Source organism: Channa argus, chromosome 7, assembly GCF_033026475.1.
Source record: "Channa argus isolate prfri chromosome 7, Channa argus male v1.0, whole genome shotgun sequence".
Lineage (NCBI taxonomy): Eukaryota > Metazoa > Chordata > Actinopteri > Anabantiformes > Channidae > Channa > Channa argus.
In genome coordinates this window covers 12,168,277-12,187,918 of record NC_090203.1, presented here as the reverse complement: position 1 = coordinate 12,187,918, position 19,642 = coordinate 12,168,277, and the positions used below count along the sequence as shown (strand labels likewise).

Sequence of the window (19,642 nt, the reverse complement as noted above, 5' to 3'; positions counted from 1 at the left end):
GGTTTCAAGGTAGTGCTCAACAATCTCTGAATAATCACTGAATTTTATGGTAAGAAATTAAATTCCTGTTGCATCCATTTTAAATACAGTAAAGCAGTGTTTGTGCTGAGTTAATGTTTGTAAGTATATTTTTGGTTACCAAAAGAAACCCAGCACACATTGAACTGCATTTGAGTTCTCACACAGTTCAGATGTGTGGTTTATGGGTGTATGGGCTCATCATAGTACAGGCTTGGTGGTCTTCTGTGGGCCCCTCACACTTTAACCTCAGAAAAGTGCAGATGGAAATGCTGCCTGAGTTTCTAAAAACTTTTTGGCGTGTGTATATGTTGTGTGGTGGATTTCTTTCCCCTGAAAAGTCATGTGGTCAAGTTTAGTTTGAGAGAGCGAGTGAGGGGGAGCAGAGAAAGGGCAGTTGTTTTTAACTTTCAGTTAAAACCACCTGCAACAACCTTTGTCCACTTCCAGAGCTGATTTGTAATTTAGATATCTGTGTAAAAGTGTGGCTTCAAATTGGAAAGGATTAATGGGTACTTTGACTTGCAAAATGTGGAAGTACTTGAGAGGATGGGAATGTGTGTTTTAATGATTTAAGAGCAAACAATTATCTTTTAAACTTTATAGGCATTATAGAAAGTGTAAAAAAAAACTGAGCATCACAAGTAAAAATACTAAACATGATGAGAAATAGTGTCTCTGGTAGCTTGTAAAGGGTCTATTATATAAAGTATTTTAGATGCAGTGAATTATTGTCTACTTTGAACACTACACATTAATGAAAATTGTTCTTTCATTCTTTGTTTGTTGTTTAAGGCATGCTAAAATGTTGCAGTGGTGCACACAGTATTCAGGTCTTTAATTGAGATTAAAATATACCACATTCCAAAAGTACCAGTCAGAATCCATCATATGGTAAGAGCTCATCTGGTGCTTTGGCTGTTAAAGGGAAAAAAGTTACCAGATATTGTAAAGGCTTGGGTGGTATGTGGGATGGCTTTAGATAAAATTAACAATTGGCTAAATGAAATCTCGTTTGGCCTCTGAACTGTATTGTAGTAAAGTTGGCAAAACCCAGAGCTTTGGCTTGGAAAGTAAATGTATTACAGAAGTAAGCACCTGATGGCACTGACCCGTTTTATTAGTTCAAGTATTTTTACTTTAGCTTACATATCCTTCATGTGAATTGAGAGGAAAATACTGTACTTGGTACACTCCATCTTTATTTGGATACGTTTAGTTGCTTGACATTATGTGTAAAATAATGAAACATAAAACACATAACAATGAACTTATAACAGAAGACGTTTTGGTTAATTGTATTTGAACAAATCAGAAACTCTACCCATTAAAACAGTAACAAAACAACAACAAAAACAAAGGCCTGTCGAAAGAAACCGTTTTTAAAGTTTTGCATCTCAAAACTTCCTGCAGCACTGCTCTGTAGCTGCACGTATCTTTACATTGTGAGTCTGGACGAGAACCGAGAAGATATGGATTATTCATGTATGTTTTCCATGTGTCTGCAGTTTTTTGAATCCTGCCTTAATAAAATGAGGCATACCCTTATCAAATAATAGCATGTCATGTTTTGGACTCACACATCTCAGCAGATGTTTCTAACAAGCTAATAAAATGATACCAACCTCTGAAGATAGATTTTATTTACGCATGCACTTTTGCACATAAGAGACTATCAGAGGCTCATTCTGCTGTGGAATTTATTTTTTTCCTGTGTGAGTTATATTTTTAAATATTAATGTGGGGGAAATTTTTGGCAGCAACACGGGATTACATTTCTCAACTGTAAAGTAAAACCCGATCCGCTGCTATTACGTAACAGCCGGTGACATAACTCTCTCCAGCCTGGGACAGTGAGGGCGCATAGGGAGCGCGTGGACGGGAGGTGGGGGGACACGGCTCACGGCTTGTGTACGGCCGGCCGGTCCAGCTGCACTCGCTCCTCTCTGCTTGTGCCTCGAGGGGAATTGAATTATTTCCAAACAAGCACAAAAGAGGAGGTGTATTGTTGAAGAGGCTAACAGAGTGGGTGAGAAGATGACGGCCGAGTTGTGGGACTCGCTGTAAGGACAGGAAGAGGCGAGATGGCAGTGCATGTTTTCAAATGCCTGCGTCGACCCGGGCGCTAGAGCCACCAACAGGTAGTGGGAGCCCGAGTGTTTCTACTTCTGAGTCAAATGGCGGCAGGTGGAGTTCAAAACCGACTGATTTAGCAGGCGTCTGTGGTTTGTGTGTGTTTGTGTCTGTGCATGAGAGACGTGTGTGTGTGTGTGTGTGTATGTGTAGGGCCACCCAGTGTTTTGACAGGAGTTATGGAATATGAGGAACCCGAAGTGCCCCCCGCTGACATCCCCATCAAAAGAGGTAAGATGAGCCATCCCTGAGGTTTCACTCCGCAGACTGAACTGTGGCAGCATGTGAAGACGTTTTTGCCTGTAATAGCTGCAAGTATCATGTAAACGGGGTCGTTTGGTCCTCACAAGATGTAAACCTTGCATTTAATATCCTAACATGTGTTTCAGTGACCATTTTCGCCCCGTCACTCCTTTGCTTGGTCTTTTTTCCTGCACCATGCAAACCTTAGTTTCTCCCTGGCCCTGCTTACCTTAAACAGTGTTACAGTCTTTACCTCCCTTCTGATCCATCTTTACCCCAGTAACCCTCCTCATCCCTTTCGCTGGGATGTGGTTAAGGTGCTGTTAGTGTTTAAGAATGACAGTAAGCTGGAGTAATCCATGGGGATTAGCTCTTATTTTTGTTTCTGTTTCTAGTCAATGCTTTTCTATTCAAAGCCTCTCCTGGGCTAAACCTTTGGCAGTGGAGAAAAGACAGATTTGGAGGATTTATGTGTAAGTTTCCAAATATATACATTCTAAATTGTACTAAAATAAACACATTATTAGTGACAGCAATTTAGTTTCAGTTCCTTTTTTTATGGCAAATTCTCCAGATTGAAATTTTTCTTTGCAACGTCTATGAAGATTGTCGGTCATCCAGATCACGGTTATCCCCACGGCTCTGTTCAGTGGCCACTAAATTTGCTTGAAGCTCTTGAAGTTGTTTCACATCTCATCTGAAAGGCTTCATCGGTTCTGATGAGGTGGCCTTTACATTTTGTGGAGTTATTAATTTGTTGATCACCTGTGGGACCTTGTTCCAGCCTCTCCAGAAACGATTTCCTATTTAGATTATATACCTTTAATTTTGATACTGCGTGTGAGAACATTTTGTTTCCGTATTCCTGCCACTTACAAGTAACTTTTAAACCGCAAGCAAAATAGACTTCAGTAACACGGTTTCTGTTTATTTAAAACTTATTGCACCAAATTTGGTTAGTCAAAGTTATGCTGTGCAGCCAAACATTGTTAGATGCAAATGGATTGTAATTAAAGAATCAATTAGAGATGCCAAATGTTCCCCTGAATTGGGGGAAAACTTGCTTAAATGATCGATAAAACAGCTGGAGCAATGTGGAAAACCACAATGTTAACAATCCTTAAGCTACTTAAAGAAATAAAATGCAAAAACCCTTAAGGGTTAAAAGTTGTGTAAAATCAAAACATCAGCTAACTTATCAGATACTGGAATTGCTGTGATGTTTTAATCTGGTCAAAGTGAAGTTTCAGTGTGGTTGCAAAGTTTTTTACAGTGCTGACATGGCTCTTCATAAGCTGATGAGAGTATTGGTTTTAGTGGCTGTTGTGGGTGTTTTCTTATGTTTCTTGAGTAATGGGTTTACATCTATGGTACTGCTCTACATTGGTTTTTCTTCTACCTATAGTGTATAACTATGTTTCTCTTCATTGCTTTCTCCTGTAAATGTCTGGTGTCCCTCAGGGATCTATTGTAGGTTTAGTACTCTTTTCTATATACTGTATATGCCGTTCTGCTGATCTTTTTAAACTTAATATCTGTTGCCATAAGTATATATCTGTGAGCCAAAGTGATATCGAGTATCAGACTTCCTGAACTATCTGCTAATTTATTGCAACTTAACAATTATTTTTTGAATTCATGTTTGCATAATCAAAAACACAGTAAAGTGCTGTTTTCTGCAAGATGTTCTTCAACCTTTTTGTTTTAAATCACTTGTAAACCTGTTTTTATCACACCTTGACTTTCCGAGAACTCTCCCAGACTTTCCTTCATCTTATTCACACAAACACTATTAGATTAATTCACGTTTGTGTTGATACTTTTTGTGTATTTAATGGTTTTTCTTTTTTAACCCAAGATCCTCAGACAACCCTTTTAGTTTTATAAGATTTAGGGTTAATTGCACTTGTTGATTAACCTCCTACCCTGACTAACATCCAGATGGCCTTATTTAAACTTGCTTTTTAATAAATGCGTATGTATGTATGTATGTAGGTCCAAGAATGTAATTGCATTTGGAAGATATCTGGTTTTGATATATTTTGACAATTTTATATCTACTTTGTGCTGAATTTGTCATGTTACACTCAGGCATAGCTGGTGGCCTACTCTTTGGTTCAGTGGTCTTCAGTGTTATGTAACGTAGCAACTGTCGCTTTAGCATTCTGCTTAGATGTCAGAGTGTAGAGATGAAGTTTTGACTGATGAGCGGTGTTTGTGTCTCTGTAATCACCCGAGACATGTGCACTCAGTGTGTGTGGGTTTATGGCCTAGCTGACAGGTGTGTCTTGCTAAATGTGTACATACTGTGTCACATTTGGTTTATACAGAAATATTTTGGTGATTTCATTAGATCCATTTTCCACCACTAGTCACCAACCACAGCTGTTTGTTCTGTTGGGTGTGGAGATCACCTTAATTATTTAAAATAATTTGGCTAATAGTGCATTTCATGATTATCAGTTACTTAGGTCAAAATGTAAAACTTGCTTTATAGTAGTTGTACATTTTTATAACGGAAGAAGAACAATCACACTCCAAAGTAGTATTAGTGCAATGCTTATGTAATGGTGTAAAATATTAACTATGTTTCCTAACCCTCAGGCCTAAGGAAACATCAAAAACCCATCAAATAATAAAAGATGTATTAAATCCATAACAATTGGTGCATTATTTACATCTCCAAACAATGTATGACTGCAACTTTCATCTTTTATTGCCCATACTCTTACAACATTGGCTTAGAAAGTGTTGAAATTTCTTTACATTTTCCGTGTGTGAACACTGCTCTGCTTTCATTCCATGCTTTCTGCTTATGAAGCAAAACTGATTTGATGAGGGGAGGAAAACAGTGGAAACCACAGAGGGCCCGAACTGACGCCAGACAAAGACCGGCAAACGCTACGTCTTTCATTGATACTTATCTCCCCTGCCTTCAAACCTCTTTCTCTCACACATACACACACACACACACACATATAACTCCAGAAATAAACCCCTTGGTTGTGAACCGACCCTCTACACGTTTACTCACACTCAAGACAATTCAGACTTAGTCTCACAATTGTGGTCAAGCAGACAGACAAAAAAGAGGACCTATTGCTTCACAGACACCCACCTTCCTCTGCCTTTATTTCCTCTCTGTGTGTACATGTGCTGAAGAACATAACATAAACACACACAAGTCTAAATAGGAATCCTATAATTGATTCTCTGTGCTATCTATATGGCTTCTTATCTGTCCACAGCCCTTTGGGAAAAAAGTACAAAAAAGTATTCTGCAAACCTTGTACCAAACTGTCATTAAGGATTAGGTGTTGAGGAGAATCCGTGTTAGCTACAGTTGAACATTGAAGATTGAGATCTTGAATGTTTTTAACTTTCAAGATTTTGCATTTTTAGAGGAATGGGTTAATTTGTTCAAGTGCATTTTTCATAAGTTGTTTCATAAGTTGCAAGTTTCATAAGTTACATTATAACATCAAAATGGTTGCATCTATTGGAATCATGACATTTTGCTGTACTCCTTTGGCCATTGTCACACATGTTAGGTTTCATATCATCTATTTAAGTAAAACAGTAATTGCACTATAAACTACACTTCATTCCCATAATTACTTAAGTGGCAGGAATTTGGGAAACAAAATGTTCTTACATGCAGCATTAAAAATAAAAGCATTTATTATGTAAGATCCCCTCCTGTGTTACATCTTTTTGGATCAGTTCAGCATTTTTTTATATAAGTTGACATAATCTTTATTAATAATCTATAAAGACCAATGTTGCAGGTTATTAAATAGCATACATATAAGGAAAATATAATATATATTTGAGCAAGTGTATTAAAGTTTTCCCACCATTGTTTGGAAATTACTACGTGTTGAGAGTTAAGAGCAGTAAAAACACCTATTTAAAATGGTAATTAGACCTGGGATCAACCTGGGGTTTACAGGTATGTTAAAAGAGATGCGCGATGAACTGCACTGATATGTTCTATTGTTAAAATATTTATCTGGACACTTATTCTACAACTTCTACTGAAACTTAGATTTAAAGTTTGTTTTTGTCACCTCAGGAGGAGCCGTGTCCAAGAAGACTCATTTAAGTAAGTTCTCTATGAAATGTGTGTGTGTGTGTGCCTGTGTATGTATTTGTCTGTACATGTTTGTGTATGTACACGTGTTTCTGTGTGGTAATGACATTGCTTTTGTTTGTGCTAGATATTTGTGCATGCATTTGTGGTTAACATTAAACTTAGTGAACATATAACATTGCACCTGTACAGCAACACACACACACACACACAGACACAGACACAGACACACACTCTGTAACAGCACTGCACGGGAGTTGGGCCATTAGACAAACAGCATGTGTGTTGTATGTTGCACCTGTGCTGCCCCCCTCACATTCAGACTGATACACACACATGCAAACAGGCATACACTGCGCACACACAGTAATGAAAATACCACCTCCTCTGGCTTTGAGAAATTGGCATCTGAATGCAGATGACAGCGATAACATCTTGTCTTTTTTTAACTTCTTTGGTTTAACACTTTCTGCCACAACTTTAGCACACCTGGGTATGTTATCAAGTGTGGAGGCACTGTGTGTAACACACGTTATCTGGTGTGATGATAAGCACACTGGCCATAAAGAACGTTAATAATGATCATGGCTTTTACATGAATGTAAAATGAGATGTCTGATTTCAAATTTTACTTTAGGAGTCTCAGGGACAAATCTGATGTCCCTATGGAAAACAATGGTGGATTTTACCTAAGTAGAAGTACTCAACTAAACGTCAGTATAGTTACACTGAAATTCAGAGGTAAATATTGTGCATTAATACATAACAGATATAGGTAGTTGACGATGAACATTTTACATATAGAACATGATCAGCTTATAACGTATGATACATTATAAATAACTTATTTACCTAAAAGTATTTTAATTCAAATTACTTCTGCCTACACCTCAATGCATCATCAATTATAATTCGGTAATATAGTAACACTGGTTAAGATACTTTAGATTTTATCTGTATTTTTCTGCATTTCCTTCTCCAAAGTATTTTAGTTGGTGCAATAGTTTCCGTGGTACATCAGTTCAAGAAAAAAGTTTTGATTATTTCTTCCATCACTACAGAAACTGAAGTTGCATGTATTGATTGCCTCTGTTTTTTTTTTTTTTTAAAAAGACCCATATACCTTTTAAGCATTGACAAGTGTGGGTTAGGAAATGATAAAATCTCACTTTACTGAAATGTTTTTGTAACTTACATGTTTTTCTGCCTCCCCCAAATATCCCTGTTGAAGGTGGTTTGATTAAAGGTAAGCTTCTCAGGGAGTGCCTTAAAGACGCCAGACGCTATAAAGCTAATTTTGTGACGTGTAGTACAGAGTGAGGGGGTGAAGGATAACAGAGGTTTAATGAAAAAGTACCTTGAAAAAAAAAAACAAGCTAGGGGACAGTCCCCCCCTTTCTTTGTCTCTGTCTCCACTCTCTCTCACACACACACTCACACGCACACACACTCAAACAAGGAAGGTGAGGCGGTGTCTGTCACTCAAAAGACTGAATATGTGAGCTGAAGCTGCAGTGAACACCCGACCGGGCTTGCTTAAGGACGAACAAAAAAAAAGGAAGAAAGAGTAAAAGGAATAGGTCGTGCAAAACGTGTGTCAAAAGAAAAGACTGCAGTTAGACATAGTGAGAGATAAATTGAGTTTGTGAAAGTGGGACAAACATCTGTGACAAGTGGAGGAGTGAGGATGATGCGAGGTAGGGATGAAGTTCTTTGGTGTGTTTATGTATGTGTGTGGGCTGTGCAATCAAAGTTTTTATCAATTTGATCAATTACATGCTTTTTGGTCAAAGGTTCTCACCAATCCACAGTGACTATAGTTTATTATTATCAAATGAGGTGCGTTGACTGCGACCTGCATGCTCTGATGCCACACGATATAGTTATCACGATGACAATAATAGATGGTAATGATGGTAAATAGCTTCATCCCTTTGAACTTTTATCAGATCCCTATGATAACTATGTTCATGCAGGTGTCATGTGGCTACAAAAACGTTAACCCCTTTGCAACTTTTTCATATTATGTATTTAAGCTAATGTTCAGATTCCCACTTTTCATTTTGATTTAACACTAAGTTAAATAGTAAATGTTCAGTGTCTCATATCAAGCCAATTGTTTTAATTCTAATATTTTATCACAATATATTAATCAGCCAAAGACATTAAAAGTAGCTCTGTAATAGATCCCAGACAACACATGCTCTTGTTCTTGAGCTGTTGGTCTTATTTGTTTTGAAACTTAATTGGGTATCTCCAAAGGTCTTAATTGGCACACTGTTGGGTATGTTCACACCATTATATGTGTTTCAGTTTTTTGATTTGGTAACATGACTCAATTTTAACCTCCCTTTGATGCATTTATGATTTGAATCATGTCTCAGATATTTCTACCTTCTCTCACTCCCACATATATAGTACACTGCGGGATAGAAACTATGCTGGTTTTATATGGTGAGAATTCTAGTGCTGTACAGCTTGAAAAGTATACATAATATGTTCTGAGTTAATCTGCATGTTATATTTCGTCATACAATATAGTCATTGTATACCCTTAGTAATTAATAAGAATTAACACATGAAACCAAATAAGACCAAAGGCACGAGCTTTTCTTATGGCATTTGAGATGCTTTTGCAAATAATTCCACTGATATGTAACTGAAGTAAAAACCAAAGACACAGGAAAACAGGATGATTCACACCCACAGCACATCAGTTTCACTGGACAGGCTCCACACACATACAGAAGACAAGATGCAGAGGAAATGCTCATCATGTTGAAAAATGAATTTGATTTCCTGTGCGCAGTTAATGATCACAATGGTTGAGAGGGATTAAAGAGACAAATGATGAAAAATAATGTACACTATGCAGGTTTCCTACACACTCTTGCAACATGCAAACACACACAGGTACACACGCAAACAGAGATCCACAGCTGCTTTTTAGATGGCGCCTAGATGTAGTGTATCTCAGCCAAGCAGCTGTGTATGGATGGATACTGTGTGCATGAGAGAAAGTGATAGAGGTTCCCACAGCTGAAAATATTACTTACTATCTCTCTGGGTTCACCACAGCTCGAAAACAATTAACTGCCCAATTCTCTGGTCTGGTCCAGAGTTTATGCGCACACACATTTAACATGGCGTCCTATTTATATTTGAGGGATTCCAGTTTAGATTCTTATACTGTGTCTTTATGAGAGAGGATTTCTTTATTCCTCTACCTGCAAAAACTTGCACAGCAGTTCCAAAGCAGCATAAACAGTTGGCTTCAGATCAAAGCAAACATCAAAATTGCAGGTGACGCATCCCCTCCCCAAAATATGGTAAATGAAATACAGCAGTTGAGCTGATTCATATCCTTTGCTACTGTCAAAACATTACCTCTTTCATACACCCCAAAATACAGTCTGTACTTCAAAGTGCATATGGTAAATCTGATGCTAATTCAGATCTGCTTTGATAATTTGTCATTTTCTTAGATAATGAATTAAACTGTACTGTTGGTAATTTTTTCTCACTTTGTTGTTGTCAAATAATAAATGAAACTAAGTAGTGAAGGAGTTCAGAACAATCAGAACAGTTTGATTCTTACACATAAAGATAATTAACATATCAGCCTTGAAAAATTCTTTATGTATAATATTTAATACAAACAATATAATAAAATGAGCACAATTAATCAATTTAATTTATGAAAAGTAGTATTTTTTAGTTAGTTTGTTTGTTATTACAATTGGTTTTGTCAATTAACGTTGAATATCAAATTCTAAATTATGACTTTTTGTAAAGGAAAATATTTTTGAAAAGCAAATAAAAGTTTCTTTTCAGTAGGTCAGACTAATATTAAAGTATTTATAGATTTGATCTTACATCTCTTTTAGATTTGCATCGCAGTAGCAATGAACCCACAGTTAAAATTGGTATAATGTATAAACAATACCTTTTTATTCACTGTATTTTCAAATGCAAATACATGAGAAAAGCATGCATCTAATATGTTTTATGTATGGTTCTACAAATCGGTTAGATTTCTTGACACGCACAAAAATGTGCATACAACACTAAGTAAAGTGTAACTATAGCCCAAGGGATGCATGCTTATAGATACTAGAGTTAATTTAAAAATATTTCTTCAGGAAAATGTTTAAGTTAGAATTTATATAAATGACAGTAAAATGTCAAAAGAACACAAAAAGGTTTCTCTTCTGTATTGAATGATAATAAGAAGGTTATTTAAATTTTTGTTAGCATTAATATTCAAATTGTGTTACGAAAGCTCTGAAAAATATAAAAAAAATTACTAAAACTGGTGTTGTAGATAAATAAAATGGTTGTAATTTGTGTGTAATCCACCAATTAGTGTTCTATTAACATGTTATGAGAACTTAATAAAATATTAGTGTTTTTGTAAGATATTAACCATTTGCCAATTTTGTGTGTGTGTGTGTGTGTGTGTGTGTGTGTGTGTGTGTGTGTGTGTGTGTGTGTATACAAAATTTGTTTGCACTATATTTTGCTTGCGTATGTACCAAAGGTAAGCTTCCGTCAAAGGAAAGTTGAGGTTTTTTGTCCGTTTACAGTGCAAAGAACAGACTGCTGACAAAGTGATTTAAGGCAGAAACTGACAATCTGCATCGTCCACCGCCCCCTTCCAGATGCTCCACAAACACACGCAAACACACATCCACACAGTTTCACGCAAAAGTGGTGAGAGTAATGAAATAACCTCTTTCTAGGTTGAAATCTAGACGAAGTAATGTTTCATTTATTTATACGTTATCAAATTAGAAAGCACAAGGGTGAGGAGGAAGTCATAAGAAAACTCTCCATGTATTTCAATATTTCTTTATATATTGAAGCTGCTGTGGTTTGTTCAATGACATTGAGGAATAAACTTTTTATGTCAGAGCCTATAACTCATTGATAATTCTTATTGAAAGAATTGCGCTCTTGATAAACAGTACTTTACATGCAGAAGCATGGGAGGTGACACCTCTTTTGACTGAGAAGGCAAAATATTTCCATCACTGCACATACTATAACCTAGCTTCTACCTTTTAAACATCATGTGTTTTAATGTTAGGTTAGATTCATTGGAATAGTTATTTTACTTAAATGACCTAAGTTTTTTATAAACATATTGATACATTTTTGTGTTTATAGTTGGTCTTATACTGTACAGTGTTCTTCAAATGCAGTGCATTGTTGCACACAGTGTAACTACCAAGTTAAAGGTGCTGCTTGGAAAACAAAATGAGCCTTCATTCTACTGATTGTCACTGAGCATAGTGCACATACGATGCAGATAAGATCTTCAGTTAGAATATCTTTAAACCCAAACACCCTCTTAACGGGGTCATGCTGAGCTGCTGAGGAGGCCTTTGACACGATACCAAACCAATAGAAGTGCCAGTATTTATATTTGCCAAAAAAAACAAGTGAAACTAAATTATTTGAAATGTCATACAAGTGCTGTCTTTCATCCACTTGCAAGACACAATAATCCCTTCTAAGGTTACTAAAGAATGGTGAAAGAAATAAAGGTGCTTGAGCTCTTCTCTGTTTTTATCTCTCTCAAACACGCATACAGACACACAGAGATGCTGGGTTTGATGTATCTATGCCTGTGGCTGGAGATAACAAGCCAAGACAAAGAAAAGCTCTCAGGAGCTTGTGACTGTAGATTCTTCAGTGTTTAACTGGTGTGAAGTAAATTTTTATCGACAGCTATGATGTCTTGATACTCTAAGGCAGGTTGTGGAGCAGGAAACAAAAAAGAAGCCAGTGTTTATATTGATCCTGCTTTTGGTTATGTGCTTTATATTTGTTGTATAGTATACATTCAGCTGAGCATTATCATTGCTATGATTGCATGGAAAATTGTTAGAGGAGTAGTGCATGTAAATTCTCCATGTGTGAGTGCGTGTGTGAACAGTGAAAGGTTGTGGGTCACAGTGGATTTCCTGTTGCTTGAGGTTGACAATCAGAACTGAAATAGCAAAAAAGCAGAGACCACTGATGCTCTCGTCACCTATCCTACACTACTGACAGAAACACAATCATAGCTCAGTAACTCAATTTTAGTAATATTTCCATATTTCTTGTTGAGGAATATGTCTGTTTAGTGTTTTATTATATAAACCAGTTATCCAGTTGTCTTTTCTTATCAGTGAATTACTCTAATCCTTATCATGGAAATCTTGAGGTTTATAATCTCTCTATCAGCTGTAGTCTTATCAGTTATGCAGTGATTACTCCTGATTTGTTGTATGGGCTTGTACTCTTCATCTGTTTTTACTTTACATCAGACTGACTGACCTCTTCAGGAGCCTTCAGGTGATCCCTGTGGCACCAGATAAAGAGGGCACACACTGACACACTAACACACACTTGCGAAGAAATCTGACACAGTTATGCACGGAAACGCAAATACTACTGTACTGTATATAAAGATCAACAGAAGTCTGCCTTGCAGAAAACAATCACACTTTCAGCGCATTTGTGGAAGGAAGAGAGAAGATGACAGCAATAGATAAAATGCGAGACTATTTAAGATTAGAAACCATAGACACAACACTTCCTGGAAGTGTGTTATCATTCATTGTTGCTGTAATAAAATTACATAATGTGGATAAAACAGTATGAGATGAACAGATCTCTATCAGTTTATTAGAAGTACTGTTTGCGAGCACATATAACATACCGGCTCACACCTATGCCCAAGGTAAATCTTTCTACATTTGTGGTTTTTAAATGAATCAAATGACATTCTGACAAAATCGCCACCAGGCAAAAAGATGAGGGGTGTGAGAGTCTGCAGAGAGCAGGGGTATGGGGGGTGGGGGTGGGGGGTGGCCGTTACTGGCAGTGATGAAGGAGAGAGTGCATTACTGGCAGCTGTGTCCTTTATGAGCGAGACAGAAAAGGATTCACAAAGAAAGAAAGGACATGAAAGAGGGACAGTCAGAGTGAAAGAGAAGTCAGCCAACCACTTAAAAGGACTCTGAGGTTGACACCTTCACATTCTCCGCCATTCTCCATTTGCAAATATTCCATGTCCTCAGAAGACTCTTTCCTCATCAGATTTGATGTTATTTTTTTTCTCTTTTATTAAAGCAAGAGGTGATTGGGAGGAAAATACCTTTGGTTTACTCTGGCCGCACAACAATTGAAAGTACAAGGGGAAGTACAGCTTAAGACTTAAGTTCTCACAGTGGGAATGAAAGTTTACTTAATGGTGAAAATATGATGTTACTTGGCCTATTTAACTTCTACACTGTCCACAAATAACACATCACATGCAATTATTTGATAAAATTGGGTAAGTGGGTAAAGTAATCTGAGTTAATGATATACCATGACAATAATATGGGACTGATTAATATAAATTTGATCATTCTTGATTTAATATAAACAATTTTGATTTTATTATATTACGCCGCAAAAGATTATATGTTTGGATTTGTTTAGCTTTGTGCTTTTCACTTTTCATGACCTGTTTGCTGCTACATGCAGAAAAGTTGTAAAACTGAAGATCTAATATCTCTGATCTGATTTACAGTCCCAACCTTATTTGTTTGCATGTTTAGTCTATTGTTTCCCGCTCTTAGCTTAGTTATTTTGTTCCTAATAGTGTTTGAGTGACTGTGAAGTGGCAACAATGTTGGGAAGAGAAAAAGATGCTTGCATTTAAAAAATGTTAAAATAATTCATTTTACTTTTTGATCCGTATTCAGCCCAAATTGAAGTTATCCCATGTAAGATCTGCGGTGACAAGTCCTCAGGAGTGCATTATGGGGTCATCACTTGTGAGGGCTGCAAGGCAAGGAAAGAGCATCAACACACACACACTCAACCACTTTGATATTTGTCCTTTAAATATGATGCACTAGTTTTCTGGTTGCTGAAAACACTGCAAAAACAGCTAAAATGGTTTTACAAAGAGTTATTTACAAAGTTATTACAAAGACTATTTCTTAGGCAGGTCCAGATATGTATTACCAGACTCAACCTAACTGGCTCCATTGACAGCTATATATTTCAACTGTAACTTTATCTGCATATTTTGGTTAAAATGGAACATTTAAATTTGCTAACTGTAAACACATTTTAAATTTTAGTTTCTGTTGTGCCTTCCTAATCCTGTGCAATCCATTGCTCAGGGATTTTTCCGGCGGAGCCAACTGCCCACTGTATCCTACTCTTGCTCCAGGCAGAGTAACTGTCAGATCGACCGGGCCAGCCGCAACCGCTGCCAACACTGCCGTCTGCAGAAGTGCTTGGCACAGGGCATGAGCAGAGATGGTGAGCCACAAACACAATGATACACAGACAGACCCCCCCCCTCCCCCCCCTTATTTGTTGATACCTATAATTTACTTTTTATATGTAAAATTTTTCTCCTTCTCAGCGGTGAAGTTTGGACGAATGTCCAAGCGTCAGCGTGATTCTCTGATTGCTGAAGTGGAGAGGCACAGACAGCAGCAGCAACAGCAGCAGCAGCTTCAGGGAGACACTCAGTCTCTGTTGTCCTTCCCTAATAAAGCCCGTCAAGAACGCTCCCCCCAGCTCCTCCAACCTTTGGCCTCACCATACCCCTTCACTGGGGAGGCTGAGCTTCTGTCCTACACCGCTGATGTTCACCCTTACCTTGTGTGCTCCCCGAACGAGTCACAGGTGTCGGGAATGATCTACAGAGGCTCCAGTGTCTCTCCTACTTCTCGATCCCAAGGGAGGGGGGATAACGGTGGACATCATGATGTCAGAGGTGAAGCACTGATGTGTGAACACACAAAACTGTGTGCATTTCCCGTTCCTACTCTCCTTATTTCTTTTCTGTCTACATCCCTCATTTCAGGATTTGAGTCCAGACAGCCAGCTCACGATCTGATGGCCATTCATTCCTATAACACTTTGGAGGATCCTTACAGCCTTTACACTCACTCTCTGCGAAACATAGGTGAGCAGTCAGCACAGTGAGGTAACATGTGCGTGTCACTATGTTGTATTTGTTGTATTTATGTGCGTTTCCTCCTTGTTTCAGATGAGCTGTGTGCCAGCATCGTGCGCTCCTACAGAGAGACCAGTCAATACAGAGTGGAGGAGCTGCAGGCTCTCCGATGGAAATTGTTCTGCAGAGATGAGATCCAAGCCTTCCAGAGCAAAGTATACCAACCTGATTACCGTTTCTTCATTTTCTGTAGGGTTCTCAGACACCTGTGTGACCTTATTTAGCCAGTCTAAAAACAAAACATGCCATTCACATGGCTTGAGGTGGAGGCCACTTTTCTCAGTGATGAATCAAACAGAAAACTGAGAGACCTTGTTTCATCCTCCCCCTCTTTTTCTTTTCCTTTGATCACTTGGAAAGCTTATGTTTAAAGTGAATGATTTTGTTGATAATCTTCCAGGTGGGCAAATACTATAATATTTAATTACAAGTAAATAAAGCAAAAATTTGTACATATTAATTTTTAAGAAAGTCTTTGGGTATATGTTGCAAAATGATCTTTGACAAATAAGCTCAATGTGGTGTTGCTCATTTTTTCATTTTCTCTCTCTCAGTCTGTGGATGAGATGTGGCAGCACTGTGCCATTCGACTGACTGATGCAGTGCAGTATGTGGTGGAGTTCGCAAAACACATCCCAGGTTTCCGTATGCTCAGCCAGAACGACCAGATTGCACTTCTTAAGACAGGTGAGATTACCGGACACTCACAAACAAGAAGAAGAAGACACCATCATCTTTGAGAAGATTTAAAATATTTGAATCCTCTTATCTTTACCTTTCTTCCTTTTATCACTCAGGCTCCATGGAGGTAGTTCTGGTCAGGATGAGTCGGTTCTTTAACACAGAGAACAGCACCGTCTTCTTTGATGGGAAATTCGCTGGAGCTGAAGTCTTCAAGTCTTTGGGTGAGGATTTTGCCTGTTTAATATCAAGTCCTGTTGAGCAGAGTTCATCATAGTGTTTTATTAATACTCTGTGGGGTCTTTTGTTGCAGCGTGTGCTGATTTAATCACAGCAGTATTTGACTTTGCTCATAGTATGTGTGCTCTAAAGCTCACTGAGCAGCAGATCGCTCTCTTCAGTGCCCTGGTGCTGATCAACTCAGGTAAGATCATCTCACTAATGTCTCACTTAAGCAGTATATTTTTCTTTTAATGCTTCGATCAACGAGGGATAAATATGGATTTATCAATCAATATTAAATGGATCGTAATATTTTCTTCTATTTAGTATTTGGATTAGATTTTTATTTCTTTGTTCTGCAGTCTAATTATCAAATAATTCTTGGCTCAATCTAGTGAATGATTGACAACCTTTCACCAAAAACTTAAAGTGTATTTTATTCTTGTTGGTCCAAATGGTGCTAATGATGACATATTTTATAATATATTGCTGCCACTCAAAACGTGTTCCGCATGTTGATGTGTTTTTTTGTGCCGCAAACCTCTCATTTTGGTCCGGCACCAAGGTGGCCCCTGATGGCTGGCCGGGGCCTTCTGCATCCCAACCCAATGCTCTACCCATTGAGCCACCCGGCCCCCTAGTGGCTGTTAACAGACATGGCGTTATTAACAAGCATAAGTGGTAGACATACACAAACTCAATAATCATATAAAAGTGCAATTATTTGCCTAAATGAATACTCCATTACAATGGAAGTGACATTTAAAATTATTTCCTCAAGTACAAAATTAAATGCTCAAAATTTTACTATTAATTTTTTAAGTACAAGTACTCTGCTAAGAAAAAACTTAATGCTATTGATAACATTATGGCAGAAGTCTCAATCTCATTCTATTGATAGATTCCAAACATATGGTAATAAATCGAATGTGTGAAAAGTTTCCTACCCACTTTATGAGGAATAAAAATGGCACAGCTGGTGAAGTTCGAACTGATTTTAACCACTTTATTACCTCACAGGTAGCTAATCATAAATGATACATTATAAGTTATCAGTTAATCAGAGTTTGTATTCAAAGTAAAAATAATATAGTGGATTAAAAGTACAGTATTTTCCCCTTAATTGCAGTGGAGTAAAAATACAAGTACAACCGAATTGTACTTGAGTGCAGTAATTGAGGAAATGTAACTAGTTACTTACAACCTCTGTTAACAAGCCACACTGTGAATCAAGATAAGTAGAGTGATGTGAGTCCATGGCTAGCCTTTTAAGAAATGAACTTTTCTTTTTTTATGTTTTCTGTGCAGACCGTCCATGTCTGGAGGACAGAAGCAGGGTTCAGCGAGTGCAAAGAAGTGTGGAATATGGACTCAGACACATTTTACACAGAGACAACCAAGAGAGTCTAATGCACAAGGTACATATCTGCTTGGTTCAAAGTGCAATGAAAGGCTTGCGTAATCACTCTTTCATCTACATTAATATACACACATTCTCACACTGTGGTAGAAAGTGGACATCTAAATATGTTTGTGTCCTCCACTCAGCTGTACCAGAGGATGGCAGTGTTGCGTTCGCTGTCCGGTCTGCACATGGAGAAGCTGCGCTGGTTCTGTCAGCGTTACCCACTCACTGCTTACTCTCTGTTCCCTCCACTCTACAAAGAGTTGTTCGCCTCTGAGGCAGAGCTGGTGCCGGGGACCACACACTGATGATTGACTTCAATATGCAAAGACACACACATATATACATACAGTACGTAGACACACATTATTTTAAATCTTATAATCTTTTTGTGACAGAATTTATTTTTCTAATAATGAAAATAATTGAGAAAAGCACATTAACTGTAGCATGTTCAGTATTACATGACTTCCAGCAGAGCTTTTATTTGTAGATTAAATATCAGTATTTTAACAGATAAAAAGTTTTTTGATTATTCCAGGAGGATGTGTTTTATTGTTCTATGACAGTATACATTGTCTGAATAAATTTTCAGTGTGATACATGATTTGTTTTCTCTCAGGATGTGCTGTACATGGAGATATAGAGATTAAACTGAAATGTAAAAGTGGAAGTGCACCCACACTCTCTCCTTAGGGTACAAAGCACTTATCTCTTGTTCAGTTAAAAAGTGACTCTAAAAATTGGATAGCTTGTCTCTTTGTGGATGTTGTCGGCCTGTATTTACAGAGACTCCAGCGACTGCTTGTTTTCATACAGTATATTAAAATATGAAGAGGTTCAAACAGAAGGAGAGAATGATACATTCACAAGAAACGGGCATGCTGAACCAAAACACACAAGAATCTTATTAAGCGTCTCCCCTTCAGAAGCAAACATCACACTTCAGGATCTGAATAACATTAACAAGCAACCTCAGAAAACAACTGTCCATTTAGTGCTGAATTTGTCAATAGCTTACAATGCTAAACACACCCAAAAAACAAGAGACAACCTGCCTTTATATGTATTTGTATCTGTATCTCTAGAAAAGTCCTTCACCTCAGGTTAAAGTTGTAAAGATTGACTAATAAGTCCTACAAAACAGCAGTACCTCTAAAATTAGAATAGTATTAGTATATAAAGTTATTGTTTGTGTTTGAACAAATCCTTACAAGTTTTTATGATCTTTCAAGCTTTGAAAAGATGTTGCATTAAACATGGAAAAAATATTAAATTAAGAATGTGGAGATTCAGGACAAGTCTCCCCCTCTGTGTGCAAACCTGTCTTTTCTTCGGATTATTTGCATATGTCTTGTTTTTTCTACATATTATTAAATAAAGCCTTGAGTAAAGCGGAAATGGCGAGAGCTTTCAGCATTAAGTACTGTAATGTCCAGATGTAGTCCTCTGTTCTTGGGAAATCTAATAAACTGCTGAGTTTGTGACACCAAACAGAAGTGGTAGCCTAACTTTCTTTATTTGTGTAAGAAAAAGTGGTGCAAAATAAAATTGTTTTGTAAAACTGATATGTGAAAGAAAAACAAGATCAAGTTATTTGTGTTTAGGGAAAAAAATCCTTAGCTAAACAAAAACCACACTCAGAAATGATAAGCACAATTTATCATTCTCAGTAACATACAGTCCTTCAGATTTACATGGTTCAACCAACATACTGTAGACTTGCAGTCTGCAGTATTTAAAACAAAGGAAATATTAGTCATTTTGCAAGCTAAGAGGAAGCAAATTCAAAGATTATGAGTGTGTATGTGGTAAATATGACTTGTACTGC

The 19,642-nt window shown here is 37.4% G+C and overlaps 1 protein-coding gene across 3 annotated transcripts; it reads left to right on the top strand.

Annotated features, from left to right (window-relative positions):
• Positions 1–1,849: 1,849 nt before the first annotated feature.
• Positions 1,850–19,257, top strand: rorc (RAR-related orphan receptor C). Of its 3 annotated transcripts, none has more exons than XM_067511054.1 (13): positions 1,850–2,159; positions 2,275–2,382; positions 6,470–6,499; positions 14,230–14,315; positions 14,656–14,797; positions 14,904–15,260; positions 15,351–15,452; positions 15,537–15,658; positions 16,058–16,190; positions 16,301–16,408; positions 16,498–16,608; positions 17,715–17,824; positions 17,955–19,257. In XM_067511054.1, the coding sequence occupies exons 1-13, from the start codon at positions 2,123–2,125 to the stop codon at positions 18,117–18,119; spliced, it is 1,611 nt and encodes a 536-aa protein (XP_067367155.1). In that variant the 5' UTR covers positions 1,850–2,122; the 3' UTR covers positions 18,120–19,257. The 3 variants fall into 3 exon arrangements, with proteins under 3 accessions (XP_067367155.1, XP_067367156.1, XP_067367157.1); XM_067511055.1 differs by having other exon boundaries at positions 2,235–2,382; XM_067511056.1 differs by lacking the exons at positions 1,850–2,159; positions 2,275–2,382; positions 6,470–6,499 and adding an exon at positions 7,391–8,184.
• Positions 19,258–19,642: the final 385 nt, after the last annotated feature.

What these genes read in the sequence shown, in the direction of transcription:
- rorc (XM_067511054.1), top strand. Translation starts at nt 2,123, where the DNA reads ATGCCTGCGTCGACCCGGGCGCTAGAGCCACCAACAG. An exon ending in TGGACATCATGATGTCAGAG is followed by an intron (nt 15,261 to 15,350) that starts GTGAAGCACTGA and finishes CCCTCATTTCAG; the next exon opens with GATTTGAGTCCAGACAGCCA. An exon ending in AAGAGAGTCTAATGCACAAG is followed by an intron (nt 17,825 to 17,954) that starts GTACATATCTGC and finishes TCCTCCACTCAG; the next exon opens with CTGTACCAGAGGATGGCAGT.